Source organism: Hippichthys cyanospilos, chromosome 3 (genome assembly GCF_059441005.1).
Source record: "Hippichthys cyanospilos isolate Australia breed blue-spotted pipefish chromosome 3, RoL_Hcya_1.0, whole genome shotgun sequence".
Lineage (NCBI taxonomy): Eukaryota > Metazoa > Chordata > Actinopteri > Syngnathiformes > Syngnathidae > Hippichthys > Hippichthys cyanospilos.
The window spans coordinates 28,366,042-28,390,586 of record NC_142371.1 but is presented as its reverse complement, the minus strand read 5'-3'; the positions used below and the strand labels follow the sequence as shown (position 1 = coordinate 28,390,586).

At 40.3% G+C, this 24,545-nt stretch overlaps 1 protein-coding gene across 2 annotated transcripts; it reads left to right on the top strand.

The window, feature by feature from the left end:
- Nucleotides 1-5,508: 5,508 nt before the first annotated feature.
- Nucleotides 5,509-24,399, top strand: LOC148426686 (uncharacterized). Of its 2 annotated transcripts, none has more exons than XM_088411041.1 (18): nt 5,509-9,548; nt 9,626-9,788; nt 9,905-10,097; nt 10,196-10,288; nt 10,439-10,522; nt 11,368-11,421; nt 11,639-11,722; nt 12,512-12,565; nt 12,746-12,829; nt 13,613-13,666; nt 13,846-13,929; nt 14,712-14,765; nt 14,936-15,019; nt 15,722-15,769; nt 15,849-15,986; nt 16,931-16,984; nt 21,433-21,541; nt 21,744-23,921. In XM_088411041.1, the coding sequence occupies exons 1-18, from the start codon at nt 9,443-9,445 to the stop codon at nt 23,843-23,845; spliced, it is 3,642 nt and encodes a 1,213-aa protein (XP_088267167.1). In that variant the 5' UTR covers nt 5,509-9,442; the 3' UTR covers nt 23,846-23,921. The 2 variants fall into 2 exon arrangements, with proteins under 2 accessions (XP_088267167.1, XP_088267168.1); XM_088411042.1 differs by lacking the exons at nt 15,722-15,769; nt 15,849-15,986 and adding exons at nt 23,940-24,092; nt 24,197-24,399 and having other exon boundaries at nt 5,568-9,548; nt 21,744-23,744.
- Nucleotides 24,400-24,545: the final 146 nt, after the last annotated feature.

Below are 24,545 nucleotides of genomic sequence, written 5' to 3'. Positions count from 1 at the left end.
TAATTATTAACAAATTAATCATGATTACACTTTGTAAAACTGACTCTTGATTGTTTACATTTTGAAGCATTACTTCCCGGAGGTCACATTAATCAGGTAAAAAGAAGATGATGACCTGACTTTTTTGAGATATGACACATTGAGCCTTCCACTTTTTGCTTTGACTTGCTTGAAATACAAATACTAAAAAAACTTGAAATGCAAGTGTTTTTTAGTGGCAGGAGACTAACTCGTTTCACAACAAATAGCCACAGTTTGGCAGGTATAATGAACAAAGATTTTGGAAAAATAGCCTTCAAATGGTTTATTGACGATCTTAGTTAAAGGTTACTTTCAAACTAACTATAAAAAAACAGTAGCCTCTACTAATTAAAGACTAGCGGAATATCTACCCATAGGCATACTTGCTAACATTTCTGTGTCAGCGTGGCTCCTGTTTAACCATCTGAACACAAAATATGATGAAACACATGTGGACAGACAATTTCAGGGATGTATATATATATATATATATATATATATATATATATATACTCTTTATCCTCTGCCTAATATTATTGGCATTGAATACCTCAGCACCAATTTCCATTCATTTCACTGGGAAAGATGACTCAAGGTACAAATGTTTTGAATTGTGTGTGTGTGTGAACAAAGTAAACTTATATCTCGAGGCTCACATACTGTATATATTTTTAACTTTTAACATTTAAAATTTAAACAAATAATAGATGACTGTGAAAAAACACTTGTTCTGTGACAAAGTCATATAAGGTTGCCATCGGGGTATGATGGTACCAAAGTGATTGCTAATCTTGTATTGCTCTTGCTTTTCACTTTCAAAATATATGGCCAAAACTCGTAAACTGGTCTGTAAACAAGCTCGAAAGATGAATGCTGCGGTTTAGAAGCGCTGGGATGTCTTTGCTTGTGCGCTCAAACCTGATGGGCCCATTATGGGTGAAAATGGTAGCGTGTTATTACCTTTAATCTTGAATGATTCTTTGAAACACACTTCATAAATGGCTTTTGCAAAGTGGGGTGGAAAAACATTTTTTTTTAATGGCTGTAAAAGGCATCTCCCCTCATGATTGCAAAAGGTGCTGCTATGTCTTTATACATACAAGCATGACTGAATACTTTGGTGCTAAAATAGTTTCTCCAGGGCTCTTTAATAATTATTGCTGGACAGAAATAAAAACTGTTTTCACTGTAGAATGCTACCTTTGCAGTTATCTGAGCTGTCAATATCACTGCTGGCTTGTGATGGATTCAGGTCTCAGGTGATTACAGCTGCAGTGGCTCCACGTTGTAAACAGGAGACAAGGGATTATTCGCCGTCTGTCTGTGGCAGGCAGGCAACCTGTCAGCATGCGTGTCGCTTTCAAGGACCTGCTCCACCCAGGAATCTCCTCCTGAGCCCGGGAACAATTTTAATCACCCCTGATAATGGCTTTAGCGAACAGAGGGCGGGGCCGTACAAACCAATCGAGCAAGGAACAGGTCTTCGCTTTGCGCAATTTTTATTTTGCATAGAAACCCCATGGGTCACGTTCAAAGACCTCTGTGAGGTGGAAAACAAAGTAACACCACCCCCCGCTGTGCTATATTGTCTTTCAATTACTTGAACATGGATATGATTTAGTTTGCCTTCAGTCATGTTCTGGTTTTAACTTATACTTCTGTATGAAGGCTGACCTGCTAACTAACCATAACAAGGATTGCCATTCAGTTCATTTGATATATTTATCGATGCGTGGATGCAAATACATGATTTAAGCACGTGCAATGTGATTGATCAAATCCATGAGAAACTACTTTGATTGATTTTTGCCTTTTTTGTCTGTCTGACAGGCAGTTGCACGATTGCAAGTTTGCAATCCTAGTGAATTATACACAACATAGTGCGCACGGCTGGTGGCTATCTATTAGCATGAACACATAATTTAGCGTCTTGTTGGGATCTAAGAAAATCAGACACTTAGTTCAAACGGAGCTATCCGCAATATCGATCTCAGTAATAAAACCCATTAACTGTTGCAGTAATGCTTCAAATTCAATTTTAACATTCTTGACAGCCATACAAGTTTAAAAATAAAAACAAGCACACAACATAGTCTTTTCAATCACTGTGTGAGACTTTCAAGTATCATATTTCTCTTTAATACAAGTCGACCACCCCTTTTTTACTACAATTTGGGTGAATTTGACAAAAACGCGAGTATAAATCTACCCCTAACTTTAGTGGTTACATTGATCATAGCTGTCCAATTAAAACACACGTGTTACTTTTAGAGACATTTTTTTGTAAATAACATGATATTACTTATTTCACATTTGAATTAATGGTATTCAAAAACAGACGGGAAAAAATTGGTCTTTTTTTAGTTTTGTGGGTTGAGCTCCCCCTAATATGGATGTTGGAAATGAGGGAAAAAAACTTGACTTGTACTTAGAGAAATATGGTACATACATGTGATTGTAAAATGTGAATTGAGATATTCCAACGTGTACTCACATTATTAAAAAGTCATGCTTCTTGTGTCGAAGCTACCGTAACCTCTTTTCTGTGTGACATAATCATTCTCTAATTTTCATGGGAAAACAGCAAGCATGAGTCGAAGCATTTTGGAATCATGAATATTTCATGTGAAAGGATAAAAACTAGACCCCCTGAGGTTACTGCTGTTTGACATCTCTACTTGAATAATTTGTGCCTTATTGTCTTACTTTTTTGTCAGGTTGTTCTCACAAGCATTCTCTTCTGTTAGTTACCTCAAACAGGGATATATGTTTTGTGTTTTTGTTAGCATAAACTCGTCCACAAAGCTAAAGCCATGACATTTCATGCAGAGATTATCCATGGCCCGTGAATGCGAAAATTTCTTTAGGCCACTGAGTAAATTTTCATTCAACTGTTACGGTCAGTGAAGCCCATTTCTGCAGTATATCAACCCCTCAGTTGTTAATCTGCTTTCAACCTCTCTGTCACTCCTTCATGCACGGCAACAAACTATGGATCTTGATTAGAGTAAGCAGTTTTAAACTGAAAATTAAAACGTTTTGAATTTTTAGTAGTTAGAATCACCCAACTGCTCCTGCACTCTCCAGGTCAAAACATACGTTTCTAAATAAGTGAAAATGACACTTTGTGAAGCGATTTGAACACTGTTATGTTACAGTAAATAAAGTATGTAAGTGCACTCATTTCCCTTTCTAATGAAATTGGATATCTCATTAGTTGGACTATGATGTTTTTTTTTCCCCCCACAAAAAAGTTCTAGCGCTATGAATCAATTCAGAAATTTGCCATCATCACATATAGCAACTCAGAATTTTGAGTGTGGGTTTGAGCTACTCTTGCATGACAGTTTTACACCTGTAGGCCTTATCTTGATATCATGTTGTTCTCAACATACAAGAACAATATGTGTCGAATTGAGACAAAATTGTGTCTCTGCTGAATCCGACACTGAATTTGGTAATTTGTCAAGATTCTATTGAATAGTTAAAATTCTCGAATATAATTCATCGATGGGTTGTTGTTCTTGTCCCAATTCGTTACACAATATCAAGATTCTAATGATCACATTGCCAAACATCAGTCAACGTCTAGCATTGCATTAAATTGTTTCATGTAGTCTACTTCTGAGTAGAATAGTTAATCCTCCACATTTTGTCATTATTTTTATAAATCATTGCAATATAACAGTTGACATGCAAACATTTCCACATTTGAGGTTATAAGAGATTGAAATGATTATGATTCACTTGCAGAAACAAACTCAGGATCTGAATATGTAACCTTGCAGAGTTGAAAGAATCAAAGAACTAACTAAACCAATTACCCTTGTGTTCACCTTGTCGTCTTATAGCGCCATCAAAGCGAGTAATCTTTGACAAAAAGCTCTTGCTTTTTATGCAGATGACATGCAGAGTATTTTTGAACCATGCAGACCATGGTGGATAACGAATTGTTTGTTTTGGAGCATTGACAGTTTGAATATGTAAATATTTTAGTGAGGCGAAGAAAGGATGGGATTGAAGAAAGACAGGCAGAGATAATGCTGCTCATTTGCAGTCAAGGCTTGATGCGATGATGCATGCTACTAACTTTGAGAGTTTTCATCCGGTTTAGCGTAATCTGAATACTTGTCGACTTCACTTATATCATACAATACACAGTCAATGATCAATGATTGCATTGACGGTTTCATAGATCAGAGTATATAAAGGAAGTCAGACTACTACTCCAATCACAGAATATTTAAAGTATTCTTGAGATATTTTGCATCTTTGGAGCTTTCCGGAAGTGTACTGGAATTCATATTGAATCCTGACAGACAGAGACTGACGTGGGAAGCCATGCGGCATTGGTTGAAATGCAATCTGTTTAGCAAACTGTCAGGAAGAAGAGTGAGCTGCCTGTGAAAATCCAAACTGACCTGTCAATATGCATTATTGATGATGGACCATGTACTGTCAGCAATTTCAAGTTCACGCCCACAAAAACAGTAAAAGACACCCTTGACATAAGCGAATGTGAATAGAATCACGGGGGTTTAAATATACTGTATATTTTTGTTCTTATTAATATTTATTAGATATTGAAATAGAAACTTGAGTAGTACTTGAGCAAAAGAGAAACCATCTAAGAGGACAGTTTCTGGTGTATGGAGGATAAATGCGCGGAATCTCACATTTGTGTTTTGGTGCAAGGGAATTGGTGGCTCAGTTCTAAAGAAAATAATACAGTAGTCACGAAAAGTCCCCTACACACTTGTACTGTATCTGCGCAGGAAACCACATTTAGCGGATTTTCCTACATTCAAAAATCATCCATAAAGCAGTGGAAGGAAATACCATGTTTTCTTAAGTTGGACCCCAAGGGGAGTGGATAGAATGGAAATGGCACAGGCCTCAGAATTGAACTCTGTCAAATACAATGCAAAAGTGGGGTGGCATGACGGTAAGTGCGGTCATCTCCAAACTGAGATGATGTGGGTTCCATTCCCGACTATTGTGGCCATGTCAAGGTGTCCCTGAGCAAGACACCGAACCCCCTGGTGTCGCTCAATCATTTGTTACATGAATAGCCTGTGTAAAGCGCTTTGAGTACTTGAGTACTTCAGCTAGAAAAGTGGGAATGTAAGTGAAAATAAGGCTAAGGCAAAAAGTTCCATCCACTAGATGGACTCTACATCAATCAAGAGGACTACCACTAATAATGATTGTTAACGAACCAAGGCACAGTGATGTTTAAATCAAACCTGCTCATTCTTGCTCTTCTACACTCATAGAGGGTAAAAAACAAACAAACAAAAGAACATAAGCTTTCATCAGAGGAAGTTGCTTTATGCAGTTTGAATTTCCTCACAGTGAGGCAAGTTTTATTCTTAGATGTCCAGAAACAAGATGGCCACAGAACTGCTCATGCTTAATCTAAAGGCAGTCATCTGGGGTTGCTCTGGCATCTGGTCGGGTTCCTGCCCCTCGGGCACTTTGGGCCCAGATAAGCAGCAGAAAATGGATGGTTTATAATATCTCCAAGCACATACTGAGCCAGCAGTGTGCTGCCGCTTGTTAAGGATCCTACGCCTGCTTAGCATTGGACTACTCTCGGGTTGCGCTGATCAATCTAACGTTAAGGGTATGCTCCGTGCTGCTCTGGCATCCACTTTCCCCCTGTCGCGTTCATGGTCTAAAATCAGACTAATTTTGGAGGTGACCCGCTGCTCCTGAGATTAAGTTATGCATCATTCTCTTAATCTTTGCTGACAAGTATATGTGGGCGCTGCAGCATACTTCTGCACCATGTCGTCTACTAACAGATGGCATAAATCATTCTTTTAAACGCTGCATTAAGTATTAATCATTCTCTGCGCTGTCACTGTCACACAGCTCGGTGGGCCACGGTGGGTGCAAAGTGTGATTAATGGAGGTGAGGCTATAAGGAGCCACTATTTAGCCCTCCCCCCCTTTACCTAGCTTTGGTTATTGGCATTGACTTGAGATGGACACTTGGACTTCCACAACAATATTTGGACAAGGAATGAATCATGGAAATTGCTTCCCTTCCTGTGCCAACAAAATGCGTCTGTCCCGCTTGGAAAATATAAAGCTGTAAATTTGATGTACTATTACGATTTGTTGAGTGTGACATTGCTTTTTATTTGGATTTTGAAGGATTGTTTCCTAATGCTTGTTATTTCGATTCAGAACCAGATGTTGGAAAATGCCGAGGAACAAAGGATCAATCATCAGTCAATCCGAGCTTCCTTTCTTTCCATTTCCATTCTTTCCAGTTATCAAGTTTGTGGGAGGAATTTGTGGCCGGCGTCAATGAATTTGTGTTACGAACAAATCTTTCACCATCATCCTGTGAAGATATTGTTGTGCGCATTTACATCATTATTCATTCAAATTACAGCTAGGATTTTGACATAACTGTGACATTGTTTCTTTCCCACTGATGCCCGCATCAGTGTCTTACAGTTTTACGTTAACTGCTTACTGTCGGTATGTTTGATGGAAAATTGCTTTTAGCTTTATTGTATTCAGACCTTTCTTTGTTGCAACCTCTAATTTCAGATTATGCAAGATTCATAATTTGTTTTTATTAAAGATATACAAAAGGGTGGAACACCCTCCAAACACTAACCTGCAATTAATCATTAGAAATCAGTTACCATTACTGAGATGGTAATTTTGATTTATGAAGAAAGTGCAAGTAAGTTATTGCAGCTCTATAAAGGCTGCAGTGATGCAACATTTTTGCATTGGAAAGACAATATGTTTATAAGCATTTAAATGGTCAATGGAGTTGACTTGGATAGCACTTTCTACACTATACGGTTCTCAATGTGCTTTAGTAAAGCTCTCTTTCATGCATTTACACACATTCATATACCAATAGAGGCTGCTGGGTGCACTTGAAGCAAATTAAGGGTTCAGTGTCTTGCTTCAGTGTCTTCCGCGGATAAAGATTGAACCCGGAACTTTCTGGTAGCAAGGCGAACATTCTGTTGCTGACCATGCCACCAATTAGTCATCTCATGAGAAATAAATTGAATATTGTGTAAAATATTAGTCCATGAAAGGTGTATCAGAGGAGAAAAACCTAAAACATGTTATTGTCAAGGTGTGATAGTCTGAGATAATGTTTAATTTTTACATAGGCAGAATTTTGATGTGATTTTCCAAATTCTCACTGTCAGTTATTAAATCAAGTTTCCTCTCGTTCTCTCTATGTTGTGAGATTGAAGTCTAATTAAATAAGATTCTCACCACAGCCTGTCATTTATAACCACATTATAGTGCTGTCATTTTTAATTGGGGGTCAGAACATAGAATGTAAAAAATAAATAAATAAAAGAATACATGTTAAATTACTGCAAAACAGGAAAACACATTCCTAATTATTTTACAAGTGGAAGTAATTCACCTTAGACTTTATTTATATATTAAATGGCCACTATCTTGCAAAAGCAACTTCTTGGAGCCTTTAGACATCATAAAATGCTAATTCTTCATCAAAAACACACCCAAAGTATTTTTCCACCCTTCTCCCATGCCTGCTCTGCTGCTCTCTCAGCACTGGCCCAACCTGCTCTGAGAAAACTACCGGGTCCTCACATTGGTACATCACAAATTGAGTACTGCCTCCATATAGCACTTGCAGACAAAAGACACACCCACATTCACTGAGCAGTCAGTAGTTAATTACTACAACTGCTAATATTGCCACTACCATGACCACTACTGCTACTACCATTACTACGACTGGGACGACGTCATGAAAGTAGCGCAGCTGCTCACATTGAGAGAGTCGTTGTTTAAGGGAGCCGGACATCTTTCGAGTTAGAAATATAGCCAGCAAACCTACTCATATTTCATAGGTAATTGAATCACCATTGTGCCAAAGGTAATACATCAGATATACACATGCCTATAGTTAACTGTGGAAAGTTTAAAATGGCATTATGCAGAGCCTTGGGGAGGGGAAAAAAGTGTGTGTGTGTGTGTGTGTGTGTTAGTGTGTATATATATATATATATATATATATATATATGTATGTATGTATGTGTGTGTGTGTGTGTGTGTGTGTGTGTGTGTGTGTGTGTGTGTGTGTGTGTGTGTGTGTGTGTGTGTGTGTGTGTGTGTGTGTGTGCGTTTGTATATATGGTATAGACCGCCAAAATACCAGACTTTTCACCTGGGAAAAGTGGACACTTGTGAATAAATTGACAAACCAAGTGTCAGTCTAATTCAAGACTTATATTTTAATTTTTTAGGGCATAAAAGAACGTTTTTTTGAAAAAAAAGAGGAAAATGTGAGCCTACTACTCAGCTGGGACAATAATTATGCTGTATTTATTTTCTAAATAACTTATAAATATGATTTTTGGAGCTGTCAATGTATTACACCTTGCATGACTTCTGTGTGTGTGTATGACACCCTGCTGGTCGTTTTTTATTATTGCACTTTCATACACACACACAAAAAACACACACGCTGGAGGCGGAGACGTGACGTAGAAGTTGGCGTGGCCTAGCACCAAATTTCCCGGGAAAGACTTCAATTTGCCGCGAAAGGGACATTGGACTGGCCTTTTAGGTAAGTATTCAATAAATAATCACTGTAAATACTTCTAGTTATACGTGAGTACGGTCAGCTTAGGTTTTACGAGGTTATTTTTTCATGAGAGGGCCTGTTAAGCCTTTTTTTTTTTTAAAGACGTTTTTATGATTGATAACACGGGACGTTTTGTGCATTAGTTTATATGCAAAGGGGGCTGTAACAGGTGGATCTCTAGGTTTATATGTGTTAAATGTTTTTGCTTGCTTGGCCTCGTTCGTTCGATCCTAGACCTGTACATTTAATTGAATGGACCAGTTAATTAACGGAATACTTTTCCGCGTTTGTTTACACAAACTATTTGCAGCTAGTTAGCTGCAAGAGCTAACGGACTTCCTCATCCTTGTCCCGTTACGGTGATATATGTAAGCAAGAATAAGGTTGATATATAAATGCACATCTGAGCGTAAAAATTCTACTTATGTGGCGGACATATCAATCTAACTTTATTTCTGTCGAAAAAAATATATATAATTTTGAGGTTACTGTTGAGAAGACACACCCATACTTTTGACCTTCATTTTTGGGGGAAAAAGTCCATATTTTACTTGGAGAGCTATAGTAAATTCTGCCTGGATCAGACAGTTGCTCTACCATAATAATTGTATCTTATTTGGAAGAAATGGCGGACATGCATACTGCACATTGATGGGATTCTGCATTGTGACAGATTCACTCCTAATTTTGTCACGTACTGATGAATTCATTGAATAATGAGTGCCTTTTGTGTAGTGCCTTTAAAACCCTTTTTTTTCGTTGGCTTTATTTGAATGAAGGAGCTCTTGATTCAAAATCAGAAAAAAAAAAATGCCAAGGCGAAGGTGTCTGGATCCAAAAAATGAAGCAAGACTTTACATTGATTCTGGAAAAGACAAGCTTGGAATGGATGTGAAATACATCAATGCATTCAAAGGTAAGCTAAATCTCACAATGACATTTGACAATTGATTCTTTCACCTTACATCATTAATGTTGTTTTTTCAATTCTAGGGCGAGGAGTCTTTGCTTGCGCTTCTTTTGAAAAAGGAGACTTCTTGCTAGAATATCGTGGTGAACTTATCAACATACAAGAATGTGAGAGAAGACAGAGGGTGTACCATAACAACATGAAAGCCTTCATGTTTGAGTTTCGCTTCAATGGAAGAGCTTGGTGGTGTTTATCAAGTCCATGTTTAACCAGATTTTTTTTTAATTTATTTAATAGGATCGTAAATCATGATAGTCTACGCTTCCAAGCATATACTTTAATAATGTGTTTTCTTTTTCAAGTGTTGATGCAGCAAAAGAGGATGGATCGCTGGGAAGACTGGTCAATGATGACCACATCAACCCAAATGCCAAAATGAAGTCTTTAAATGTGCAAGGAAAGCCCCACTTGTGTTTGTTTGCAACACAGGACATTTACCCAGGAGAGGAGATCACATATGATTACGGAGACTCTGAATGGCCATGGAGAGACAAGGTGATCATAACAGCATGTGATGAGATTGGTTATTGTTAATAGAAAAAAAAAAAGCAATCAGAAAAAACAGTGCTGACTGTATGCCGTTTCAATCTCAGGAATCTGGCCTATGTAAAAAGTCCCAAAACAAATTCATGACAGGGGAAAATACAACTGCAGCCCCCTTAAATGCTCTGAAATCATTTCAGGAGGTAAATTATGCATTCTTTTCACAGCTAATACACTTTTTGGCTTGAAAAGGTTCACAGTATAAGGTTAGCATGCATCTGAAAATAACAGTAGAAATTAAGAAGTCCACTAAGTATGTGTGTGTTTTGACCCTTTATTTTTCTGTATGTCAGTGTGTGATGGAGAAAAGGGACCTTATGACCTTGAGCCAGACTAAACCTGGTTCAATACAACAGCCTCTAACCAGTTGTGAAAAGGTAAATCACCTTAGCACCACTAAGTATCATCTAGAATCCAACTTCCGATGGAGTTCAGCAACTACAGTATTTTCCATGTTCTTTGTCAAATCACCAGTACTAAAACTATTTTGAGGCTTATTAATATTAATAGACTAGAGTGCGATTTACAGTGTTTTTTTTAGTCATTATTGCATTCTTAAGTCACACCAACGTCCATATATATATATATATATATATATATATATATATATATATATATATATATATATATATATATATATATATATATATATATATATATATATATTAGTGTGTGTATATATATAATATATATATATATAGTGTGTATATATATATATATATATATATATATATATATATATATATATATATATATATATATATATATATATATATATGTGTGTGTGTGTGTTTCCAGTTTAGAATATGGCTTACACTGGCATATGCTGCCATTCGCACCAAAACTATTTAGTGTAGAGGTTGAGGAGTAAAACTACATGTGTATGTGTGTGTTCACATACTGTAGGCATTTATTATTATTTAAATTGACATTTCACCTCGCTCTATCTACAAGTCTCACAGTCACATATAATCACCTATCTGTTAGTCTTCAATAACTTCACTTTATCGAACTTTGTTTATTAACAACTCACATTGCTCTCGTATACACATGTTAATCCCCGCCAAAAATGACTGTCCCTTTTTCTCCTTTGTCATCAGTATGCACTTACTTTCAATTGCTTTAGAATTGTATTAAATGACATAACAAACAGTCATAAAAATTCAGCCTAACACGATCTATGGTCATCGAAGTTTAAGTTTTCTTTCCTTTCTGTTTACAGTATCCTGATATGGAGATGTCTCTCCAGCCCTCAAACCTTGAAGACTTTGAACAGGTACATCTGTATACATATGATATGTAACATCAAAATATAAACATAATAATAACATAATATAAATTTAACACCATCACTGGAGTGAAAAACTGGCAAAGGTTTACCTTTCAGGCATATCCCTGCAACTTTATTCAATTTGTAATCAAACAATTCCCTGGAGTCTGACTGTTCCTGTGCATATCTGTGTGTTTTGACCCTGTATTTTCGTGTATTTCAGTGTGTGATGGAGAGAAGCAACATAATGACTTTGAGCAAGACTGAACCTGGTCCAGTACTGCAGCCACTGACCAATTCTGAAAAGGTAAATCATCTCAGCACCAATAAGCATCATTAAGAATCCAACTTCCGGTTGAGTTCAACAACTACAGTATTTTCTAAGTTCTGTGTCAAGTCACCAGTACTAAAACTATTTAGAGGCTTATTAATATTAATAGACTTGAGCCAGATCCACTGGATTTGTAGTTTATTATACAGTCATTATTACATTTTTAAGTCACACCAACGGCTGTGTGTGTGTGTGTGTTCATCTTCGTATATGGCTTACACTGACACAGGCATATGCAGACATTCCCACCGAAACAATTCAGTATGGAGGTTTAGGAGTCAAACTCACCTCCGTATGTATGTGTGTGAGCTTGTAGGCATATGGTTTAAAGTGACATTTCACCTCACTTTATCTACAAGTCTCACAGTCACATATTATCACCTATCAGATAGTCTTCAATAAGTTCATGCTATCAAACTGTGTTTGTTTATTAACTTCTACATTGCCCTTATACACACATTACTCCCCGCTAAAACATACTGTCCCTTTTCGTAAAATGTCATCAGTATGCGCTTACTTTCAATTGCTTAAGAATTGCATTAAATGACAGAATGAACAGAATACAAATTCAATTTAACAGTCTCCGGAGATCAGGATAAACTGACACTCTATCAGTACTCTGTGCACTACTGTTTGTGAAATGACTAAGTAAAACTCAATGATTCTTGATCCTGTATCACTCAAAATCACCCCTGTGATGTCATACGATGTGCCTCTGAAGGTAGGGTCATCGAAGTTTGAGTTTTCTTTCCTTTCTATTTACAGCATCCTGATGTGGAAATGTCTCTCCAGCCCTCAAATGTTGAAGACTTTGAACCGGTACATCCATTTTGTTGAATATAAATTTAGCGGCATCACTGGGAGTGAAAAACTGTCAAAAGTTTACCTTTCAGGCATATTCTTGCAACTTTATTCAATTTGTAATCAAACAATTCCCTGGAGTCTGATTGCTCCTGTGCATATCTGTGTGTTTTGACCCTGTATTTTCTTGTATTTCAGTGTGCGATGGAGAGAAGGGACTTAATGACCTCGAACAAGACTGAACCTCATCCAGTACTACAGCCGCAGACCAATTCTGAAAAGGTAAATCATCTCAGCACCAATAAGCATCATTAAGAATCCAACTTCCCAGTTAGTTCAACAACTTCAGTATTTTCTAGGTTCTGTGTCAAGTCACCAGTACTAAAACTATTTAGAGGCTTATTAATATTAATAGACTTGAGCCAGATCCACTGGATTTATAGTGTATTATGCAGTCATTATTACATTATTAAGTCTCATCAACGTCCGTGTGTGTGTGTTCATCTTAGAATATGGCTTACACTGACACAGGCATATGCTGACATTCCCACCAAAACTATTCAGTGTAGAGGTTTAGGAGTCAAACTCACCTCCGTGTGTATGTGTGTGTGCTTGTAGGATTATGGTTTAAAGTGACGTTTCACCTCGCTTTATCTACAAGTCTCACAGTCACATTTTATCACCTTTCTGATAGTCTTCAATAAGTTCACGCTATCAAACTGTTAGTTTATTAACTTCTACATTGCTCTCATATACACGTGTTAATCCCTGCTAAAACATACTGTCCCTTTTTCTACAATGGCATCAGTATGCGCTTAGTTTCATTTGCTTTAGAATTGCATTACATGACAGAATGAACAGAATTTAAATTCAATTTAACAGTCTCCGTGGATCAGAATAAACTGACACTATCAGTACTTGGTGCACTATTGTTTGTGAAATGACCAAGTAAAACTCAATGATTCTTGATCCTGTATCAGTCAAAATCACCCCTGTGATGTAATGCATTGTGCCTCTGAAGGTATGGTCATCGAAGTTTGAGTTTTCTTTCCTTTCTATTTACAGCATCCTGATGTGGAGATGTCTCCCCAGCCCTCAAATGTTGAAGACTTTGAACCGGTACATCCATTTTGTTAATATAAAATTAACGGCGTCGCTGGGAGTGAAGAACTGCCAAAAGTGTACCTTTCAGGCATATTCTTGCAACTTTATTCAATTTGTAATCAAACAATTCCCTGGAATCTGATTGTTCTTGTGCATTTCTGTGTGTTTTGACCCTGTATCTTCCTGTATTTCAGTGTGCGATGGAGAGAAGGGACTTTATGACCTTGAGCAAGACTGAACCTCATGCAGTACTACAGCCACAGACCAATTCTGAAAAGGTAAATCATCTCAGCCCCAATAAGCATCATTAAGAATCCAACTTCCCGGTTAGTTCAACAACTTCAGTATTTTCTACATTCTGTGTCAAGTCACAAGTACTAAAACTATTTAGAGGCTTATTAATATTAATAGACTCGAGCCAGATCCACTGGATTTATAGTGTTATTATGCAGTCATTATTACATTTTTAAGTCTCACCAACGTCCGTGTGTGTATGTTCATCTTAGAATATGGCTTACACTGACACAGGCATATGCTGACATTCCCACCCAAACTATTCAGTCTAGAGATTTAGGAGTCAAACTCATCTCCGTGTGTGTGCTTGTAGGATTATGGTTTAAAGTGACATTTCACCTCACTTTATCTACAAGTCTCACAGTCACATATTATCTCATATCTGATAGTCTTCAATAAGTTCACGCTTTCAAACTGTGTTAGTTTATTAAGTCTTCTACATTGCTCTTATACACACGTTAATCCCTGCTAAAACATACTGTCTCATTTCCTACAATGTCATCAGTATGTGCTTACTTTCAATTGCTTTAGAATTGCATTAAATGACAGAATGAACAGAATACAAATTCAATTTAACAGTCTCCATAGATCAGAACAAACTGACACTCTATCAGTACTTGGTGCACTATTGTTTGTGAAATGACCAGGTAAAACTCAATGATTCTTGATCCTGTATCACTCAAAATCACCTCCCTGTGATGTAATGCGTTGTGCCTCTGAAGGTATGAGCATCAAAGTTTGAATTTTCTTTCCTGTCTATTTACAGCATCCTGATGTGGAGATGTCTCCCCAGCCCTCAAATGTTGAAGACTTTGAACCGGTACACACATTTTGTTGAATATAAATTTAACAGCATCACTGGGAGTGAAAAACTGTCAAAAGTTTACCTTTCAGGCATATTCTTGCAACTTTATTCAATTTGTAATTAAACAATTCCATGGAGTTTGATTGTTCCTGTGCATATCTGTGTGTTTTGACCCTGTATTTCAGTGTACGATGGAGAAAAGGGACTTAATGACCTCGAGCAAGACTGAACTTGGTCCAGTACTGCAGCCACTGACCAATTCTGAAAAGGTAAATCATCTCAGCGCCAATAAGCATCATTACGAATCCAACTTCCGGTTGAGTTCAACAACTACAGTATATTCTAAGTTCTGTGTCAAGTCACCAGTACTAAAACTATTTCGAGGCTTATTAATATTAATAGACTCGAGCCAGATCCACTGGATTTATAGTGTATTATACAGTCATTATTACATTTTTAAGTCACACCAACGGCTGCGTGTGTGTGTGTGTTCATCTTCGTATATGGCTTACACTGACACAGGCATGTGCAGACATTCCCACCGAAACTATTCAGTGTGGAGGTTTAGGAGTCAAACTCACCTCCATGTGTATGTGTGTGTGCTTGCAGGATTATGGTTTAAAGTGACATTTCACCTGGCTTTATCTACAAGTCTCACAGTCACATATTATCACCTATCTGACAGTCTTCAATAATTTCACGCTATCAAACTGTGTTAGTTCAATAAGTCTTCTACATTGCTCTTATACTCACGTTAATCCCTGCTAAAACATACTGCCCCTTTTCAAACAACGTCATCAGAATGCGTTCACGTTCAATTGCTTTAGAATTGCATTAAATGACAACATAAACAGGAATACACATTTAAACTTTTTTATTAATTAATCGTACTTTCATTTACAGTGTAAGGAGTTCTATCATAATTTTAGTTAAATTATTCAGTCGTTCAAAACTAAATATATTTGTTCCAGATTAGCACTGGACTTGTCCCCTTTCACCAGGTGGCTACAAAAGAGCAGGTAAAACACTTAGGTTTTTCTGCTTCATTTGAATAGATTGTTCTTCGACACGACCGATTTGTGTCATGTGTTTTGACAGTTAAGAGCAAGTCGCCGACTTCAAAACCTACGGAAGCATCATGCTCAGCGTGAGGAAGCATTTGATAAGGCCAAGAAAAAACTGCTTGAGGGAGGGAAGCAAATGATTTTGAATCTGGTTAAGAGAATTAATGATTCGGTGAGTTTTTAATTCTAAGCAAAATTAAAATGCTATTTTGGCCGTATGCCAATAAATCACTATAAAAGTGTATATGAGAACATTATTCTTAGAACACTAATTTGCTTGCAAATGTAGCCAAATTTCTCAAAACATTCAAATTCCCCATGAATAAATGGGAAGGTTTCAACAGATTCCTTACTTACTAATTAATATAATTATTGCTATGGCTAACCTACCGCAAAGTAGGCTAGCCATAATAGTGTACATTAGTTTCACATCGTATACCAACACATCATGTCATGTGTGGTTGTCTTTGAGATTTTCAAAACCTTAACCTGCTACACATTTTAAATAGTGCAGCAGATTTTCTTATGTTAAATGCGCAGTGTCAAGAAAACTATTGGGTCTTTTCCAATTGAAACGAAAAGTGAGACAATATTACGCTAAGAAGGGAACTGAGGGAATATTAATTACATAAATAATGTTTCATTTATGTAATTTGATAATGGTGGAGTAATGACAAATTTTGTAGGCTTGATAATGAATCATTAATATGGCATTGTCAAATACAATTGTGTGCAGGAATTCAAATGTTACTATCAATGTAACCATTTAAAAATATATATGCTCTTTAGGATAGTATTGTGGGGAAGTAATACTACTTGTATATAAACAGACTGTCCCTTTTTCTCCTGTCAGCAGTATGCTCTTACTTTCAGTTGCTTTAGAATTGTATTAAATGACAGTACAAACAGGAATACGAATTCAACCTAACACTATACATGGATCAGAAGAAACGGACACTCTGTCAGTAGTTGTTAGACGATTGTTTGTGAAATGACCAAGTAAAACGCAATGATTCTTGATCCTGTATCACTAAGAATCACCACTGTGATGTAATGTGTTGTGCCTACAACGGTTTGGTCATCTGAGGTTAATTTTTTCTTCATTTCTCTTTACAGCAGCCTGATGTAGCGCTGCCATCCCTAAGCTCAGAGTTTGAAGGCATTGAACAGGTATATTCAGTTGGTAAATTGAATTCATCCATCTGTCCGTCCATTATCTTCCGCTTATCTGGGGTCTGGTACCAGGGGCCTAGACTTCCACATCGTCCAGCTCCTCCATGGCTATCTCCAGGCGTTCCTAGGCCAACCGAGAAACATAGTCTCTCCAGCGTGCCCTGGGTAATCCCCGGGGGCTCGTCCCGGTGTGACATACCCGGTGGAAATGGGGGGGATGCCGGTCAGATCTGACAGACCCAAACGTATTGTGCGGGTCTGCTGGGAATATCTGGTAGAGTCCCACCTCAGAAGGCGTTTCAACTCCCAACTCTGGGAGAATTTGTCCCACGTTTCAGGGGAGGGGGACCATGTTCCGCGTCTCCATTATCGAGGCGCCTGATTGAAGTTTTGTAAGGTAGTAGGCGCCTGTCGTGATGTAAATCCATGTAACCTTTGGTTGACAAGGGTAAGGAATGCCTTCAAGCTGAAGTTCTATATCGGGAGTTCTATTGGGTCTTTTTGGCTTGTAGGAATCCATAGGCAGCTGACAAATACTGACCGGCCAAGCGGAGTGCAGCTTGGGTATTTGGCGAGGCAAAAACCCGGGCATGAGAGAAGTTCGGTGAGGCCATGGAAAATGAGATCCTGATTACTTTGAGAAAATTCTGGTCCACTATCTGGTGTCTCAGGAGGGGTAAGCAGTGCACCATAAATATTATTTACAAAGGATATAGCGCGCTGCTGACCTGTGGGCAGAATACTTCGAAGACCTCCTCAATTCCTCCGACATGTCTTCCTCAGAGGAAGCAGAGTCTGGAAGCACGTGGGCTCTCCCATCTCTGTGGCTGAAGCTGCCAAGGTGGTCAAAAAAAAAAGTCCTTGGTGGAAGGCCCCCAGGGGTGGATGAGAACTGCCTGAGTTCTTAAAGGCTCTGGATGTTGTGGTGCTGTCCTGGTCGACATGCCTCTGCAACATCACTCGGACATCGGGGACAGCGCCTCTAGATTGGCAGACCGGTGTGATGATTCCCCTTTTTAAGAAGCGGGACCAGAGGGTGTGTTCCAATTATAGAGAGATCACACTCTTAAGCCTTCTCTATAAGATATATTGGGGGTGCTGGAAAGAAGGGTGCGTCAGGAAGTAGAACCTCAGATTCAGGAAGAGCAGTGTGGTTTTTGTCCCGGTCGAGGCACAATGGACCAGCACTACACCCTTCGCAGGATCCTCAAGCATTTATGGGAGTTCGCCCAACCAGTCTGTGTGTGCTTTTTGGACTTTGAGAAAGAGTGAAGGCCTTAGACAGTGTCTCTCATTGAATTCTGTGGGGGCTGTTTCAGGAGGGGGGGGTACCTAGCCCTCTGATACGGACTGTTCGGGCCCTGTACCATCCATGTCAGAGTTTAGTCTGTATTTCCAGCGGGAAGTTGAATTCGTTTCCAGTGAGAGGTGGACACTGCCAAGGCTGCCCTTTGTCACGGAGTCCGTTCATTACTTTTATGGACAGAATTTATCGTTGCATCAGAAGTAATGGGGGTCTCAGTATTGCTTCTCTGTTCTCTGCTACTAGTGATGATGTGGTGTTGTTGGCGTCTTCAGGCAAGGACCTCCAACTTACAGAGCGATTTGAATATGAAACCTATCCATCCATCATCTCTAGCTTATCGTGGTTCAGATTGCGGGGGCAGCACCCTCAGCAGTGAAGCCCGGACTTCCCTCTCTCCGGCCATTTCGTCCAGCTCCTCTAGGCGAATCCCCATGTGTTCCCGCACCAAGAAAGAGGCATAGTCCCTCCAGCGTGTCCTGGGTCGTCCCTGGGGTCTCCTCCTGGTTGGACATGTCCGTAACACCTCACCAGGGAGATGTCTGGGAGGCATGATAACAAGATGCCCGCACTACTACACCTCTACTGGCTCCTCTCAACGGAGAGGAGCAGCAGCTCGACACTGGGTCCTTCCCGGATGACCGAGCTACTCACCCTGGCTCTAGGGGAGAGCCCAGACAGCTTGCAGAGGAATCTCATTTCGGCTGCGTGTCTCTGAGATCTCATTCTTTTGGTCATAAAAGACAGCTTGTGAGGGCAGGAACGTAGATTGCTTTGCCTTTTTGGTTCAGCTCTCTCTTTACCAGGGTTTGGAACACAGCAGATGTTGAATCGATCCGCCTGTCGATCTTCCATTCCATTTTACCCTCACTCATGAAGACCCCAAGATACTTGAACTCCTCCACTTGGGGCAGGACCTCATCTCTGACCCCGAGAGGGCACACCACCCTTTTCCGACTGAGGACCATGATCTCTAATTTGGAGATGCTGATCTTCATCCTTCTGCTTCACACTCAGCTGCGAACTGCTCCAATGAGAGTTGGAGGTCACGGTCTGAAAAAGCCAACAACACCACATCATCCGCAAATAGCAGAAATGAAACTCTGAAACCAGACCCCTCCTCAATGCTTTGGCTGCGCCTACAGATTCTGTGAATAAAGGTAATGAAAAGAAATGGTGAAAATGGGCAGCCTTGGCGGAGTCCAACCACCACTGGAAACGGATTCAACTAACTGCCAGAAATGTGGTGTTAAAGGGACAAAACTGGCAGTATCAAGGCTTTGGGTACACCGTACTTCCAAAGCGACTCCCACAGAATTTCCCAAGGGACACGATTCAACACCTTCTGCAAGTCTACAACACACATGTAGACTGGATGGGCGAAATTACTTGTACTATTGAGGATCCTGCCGAGGGTGTAGATTTGGTCCACTTTTCCACGGCCAGGACAAAAACCACCCTGCTCCTCCTGAAATCGAGATTCGACCCCTGAATAGAATTTACCGAGGAGGCTGAGGAGTGTGATTCCTCTATAGGTGGAACACACCCTCCAGTCCCCCTTATTAAAAAGCGGAACCACCACCCCAATCTACTAATCCAGAGGTGTTGTCCCGGATGACTATGCGATGTTGCAGAAGCGTGTCTGCCAGGACAGCTCTACTACATCCAGAGCCTTTAGAAATGCCGGGCGGATCTCATCCACCCCCAAGGCCTTGCCACCAAGGAGTTTTTTTGACCACGATGGTGACTTCAGCCCCAGAAGCCCGCCTCAGAGCTTCCGGACTCTGCTTACTCAGAAGAAGGCGTGTCGATGGGTTTTACGATGTCTTCAGAGTATTCTGTCCACTGGTTCACGGCGTCCCAAGTTGAGGTCAGCAGCACCCCATCCCCACTGCCATAGAGGTGACATTCCATGTCCCAAGAGCTAGCTTCTGCAGCTGGAGTTGGAGCGCCAAGTTTCCTGTCTTTGGCCGCCGCCCAGCTCACACTCCACCCGACCTACGGCCCATCCCACAGGTGCTGAGCCCCATGGGTGTGGGCTTGGCTACCAGGTACTCGCCAGCTAGCCCCACCTTCAGGCTTTGCTTCGGAGGGGGGCCACAGTGACCGGCGTCTGAATGTGGGCACCTCGACTCCATGTATTTTATCCATCATTAGAGGAAAATGGTTCATGCTTAGTCTGGTTCCTTACTTAGGACTTGTTTGCCCTGGGTGACCTTTCTAGGGGCATTAAGCCCCAGACAACTTAGCTCCTCGGATCATTGGGGCGTGCAAACCCCTCCACCACGTTAAAGTGACGGCCCAGAGAGGGACGAGTGTGAAGTCTTGGGTCGATGATGATCAGAATCATGGTCTTTGTTGGAAAAAAGGTGGAGTACACTTTCCCAGTCGGGAGTAGATAACGTCCTGCCCCAAGTGTCGGAGTTTAAGTATCTTGGGATAATTTTTGAAAGTGTTGGTAGGAGGGAAAGGACCAAGCTCTCCATTAACCAGTCGATCTACATTCCTGCCCTCATCTATGTGTCATGGGTGAAAGAATGAGATCCCGGACACAAGTGATTGAATTGAGTTTCCTTCACATGATGATCTTACCCTAAGAGATAGGGTGAGAAGCATTGTCATACTGGAGGGTCTCAGTGTCAAGCCGTTGCTCCTCGGCATTGAGAGTAGCTAGTTGAGGTGGACGCCTCCCTGGTAAAGTGTTCCGTGCATGGGAAAAGGGCCTGGGATGACCCAGGACATGTCAGAGAGATTATGTGTTTGGGCTGGCCTGAGAACGCCTAGGGATCCTCCCAGGGGAGCTTGACGAAATGACCAGGGAGAGGAAAATCTGGGCTTCCCTGCTCAAGCTGGTACCCTCACAACCCAACCGTACTGTAGAATGAAGCGCTTGAAAATGAATGGATGGGTGGTAAGGGCGCGGTGTTGAGGCGGTATGAGAGCCGTTAATTGTCCTGTTTTACAATTTATCATGTCAACAGCAGTATTTTGGTGCACACAAAAACTTGGGTAATACTTTGTAATTGCAGCCACATTTGATCTATGCATCTTTGTTGTACTTTTTTTTTTTAGTGTGCAATCCCATATGGTTTTGAAATGTTCTGCCAACATGCTCTACAGAGATTTTTTCTTTTGTCCTCAGGAATGTTGTGAACATCTTCTTGAGACAATAATACTGTCTGCCTTTGACAAGTGTGTTATATGCTTGGGACCTATATCTTCTTTGACATGGACTGGATACAAATGCAAAGGTAAAGTAAATTGAACGCATTGCTTTTTCCAAAGTGTCCACAGTGAGCCATTATAGTCAGAAACCAAACAGCCTTGTAACCAAATATCCACAGCACCCTTGTTTCTGACTATGGTCCTCATGGTGTAACTATATAATTGATTGTAAAATTGTGTTGCAACTCTGACTGTATATTGGCCTAACATTTTCAAACTCTGTTACAGTTTGTTCAAGAGTCTGGCATCTATCCTGCTACAGACGGAAGAACGATGGGGATAGAATATTAGACTCCGATGAGAACAGCCAAAGTGAATATGTCCCAGATTCAGAATCTGATTCAGATTCAAGCATGATTTTGGAAAGAATACCATCATTGCCCAGTAGTAGTTCATCCAACAGATTAGACACATATGTAACAAACAAAGCCAGCATGACAAAATGTTTGCCCCTTCCTGCCAAGCCCGCAGAAGTCTCTCCCAGTGAAACACCAGATTCAGAGGTTTCTAATGAAGACTCATCAAATAGGCATGTGACAAATACAGATAAACAAACTCCACCTCTTGAGTTGAGCAACAGAAACTACTGTTTTGTATGTGGTAAACCACAAAGTAGACTGACTCGCCACCTGAAAGTACACATGTCTCACCCTGAAGTTTCATATGCATTTTATCTCCCTGAACACTCACAGGAACGCAAAGCGCTATTTCTTAAAATGCGAAACCGGGGCAATTTTCAACATAACACTGGGATCCTCAGAGGTGAAAAAGGACAATTAAAAGTAAAAAGGAGGCCTAAAGCTCCTGCTGTGACTCAAAAATTCTTGCACTGTATGCACTGTCAGGGATTATTTGTACGCAAAGAACTGTGGAGACATGTCCGAAGATGTCCTTTTAGGCCAGAAAGTGAGAATTTGGATAAACAAGAAGGACGAGCCAGAGTTCTGTGTTTGGCTACAGCCCAACAGACTGTATTCAGCCAACACTTCTCAAGTGGAATTTGGAAGATTCTGACTCGAATGAACACGGATGATATTGGCCTGGCTGTGCGAAATGACCTATCCATTGTTCAGTTGGCCCAGTCCTTGTACAGCAAACATGGACAAGACTCAACAAAGCATGAATACATTCGTCAAAAGCTCCGGGAAGTGGGACGACTGCTGATTTGTCTGCGTGCTGACTTCTCTATCAACAGCATGGAAGAAGCCATAAAGCCCTCAAACTTCCTGACAGTTATTCAAGCTGTGAAGAAAGTTGCTGGGTTTAATGACGAAAGCCTCTCCTATGAAACACCCAGCCTAGCTTTGAAATTGGGACAATCGCTCAAGAAAATTTGCGACCACATTCATTCTCGTGCCCTAATGGCAGAAGATGACACATTGGTGAAGTCAACAGAAACTTTCATGAAACTGTACAGATCTCAGTGGTGTGAGCTGGTTTCCCACAAAGCTCTGCACACCCTGAGCAGTGCCAAGTATAATAAACCAACAACACTGCCTTTCACAGAGGATGTCCAGGTACTTCACCAGTACCTCCAGAAGACGGCACACAGTGCAGTTACTAACTTGAAGGAGCAAGCAACACCAAAGAACTACGCTGAGCTTGCTAAAGTTACTTTAGCACAAATTATTGTATTCAATCGTAGACGCGCTGGAGAAGTCTCAAAAATGCTCGTCAAAGGTTTTGACGAGAGGGACAGAACACAGCTGCATAAAGATGTAGCCATGGGCCTGTCTAAGCTGGAGCAGAGGTTGTGCAACTATTTCACCAGAGTAGAAATTGTTGGGAAAAGAGAGAGAAAGGTTGTGGTTCTTCTTGCGCCGTCTACGGTTGAAGCTCTATCACTGCTGAGTAGCAAAAGGAAGGAATGCAGTGTCCCGCATGACAATGTTTTTTTATTTGGAAGGCCTAAAACCCTGACCCACTACAGGGGACATGATTGCTTGCGTGTTTATGCAAGCTTGTGTGGAGCAAAACAGCCAGAGTTCCTCAGGTCAACTCACCTTCGAAAACATGTCGCCACACTATCACAAATCCTGAATTTGAAAAAAAATGAACTCGACCAGGTTGCAGATTTTCTGGGACATGATATTCGGGTCCATCGGGATTTCTACAGGTTGCCAGTCCCAACCACACAATTGGCAAAGATATCCAAACTGCTACTTTCCATAGAGAAAGGTGATCTTTCCGGGCTACAAGGAAAATCTCTGGATGAAATTGAAATCGAAGGTAAGCTAATGTTTTCTTTAGAAGCCCCCCACCCTCACCACACACGCATACATACACATACATCCTTTCGCGCTTGTGTCAATGGTTCATTGGTCATGTGAGCTAAGATCATTCTGTACTAATACAGACCAGTTTCTTCAGTTAAGGGTCTGATGGCTCACTGTTCTTTCATTATGACAACCTTTTTTTGTCTAGAAAGCTTGTCATTTAGTGAGACTGAAGATAATGACAGTGAGCCTAAGGGCATCACCAAAGGGATCAAACAACCATTGCCTGAACATGGCGAAGACCTGGATCCAGCATCAGTCTGTACGATCCTGAAACATGAACAGGAGTCTGGATTCAAGGGTGTGTTCTCAGTTTTCTTGATTTTTTTTCTTTCATTAGATGGGACAAGAATAGTCTTCTTGACAAGGCATTTTTCACAAGTAATTTTTGTTTTTTTTTATTAGATACACAATCACATGTGATGTCTACAGGAGAAGACATAGTCCCTACATCTAGCGGTAAGGCAAAATTTAAGATCTTTGAATGTTAAAACCCTCTTCCCATGGGTTCTCCTTTGGGAAGCACGGCTCTCAAGCACGCCTCCAAGATACATGATTCGTGACTGCTGCCCTCATTGGTCGATAGAAGGAGGACAGGGCAGGAGTTGTAATATACCCCAACTCCCATGATCACGCCGGGAGCCAATCACGACGTGTCTTGTAGGCGTGCTTGAGAGCCGGGCTTTTCAACGTCCCATATGCTGTTGTGACAGAGACTCAGAATGGAGCAATCGGGCATTGTAAAGAGAACTTT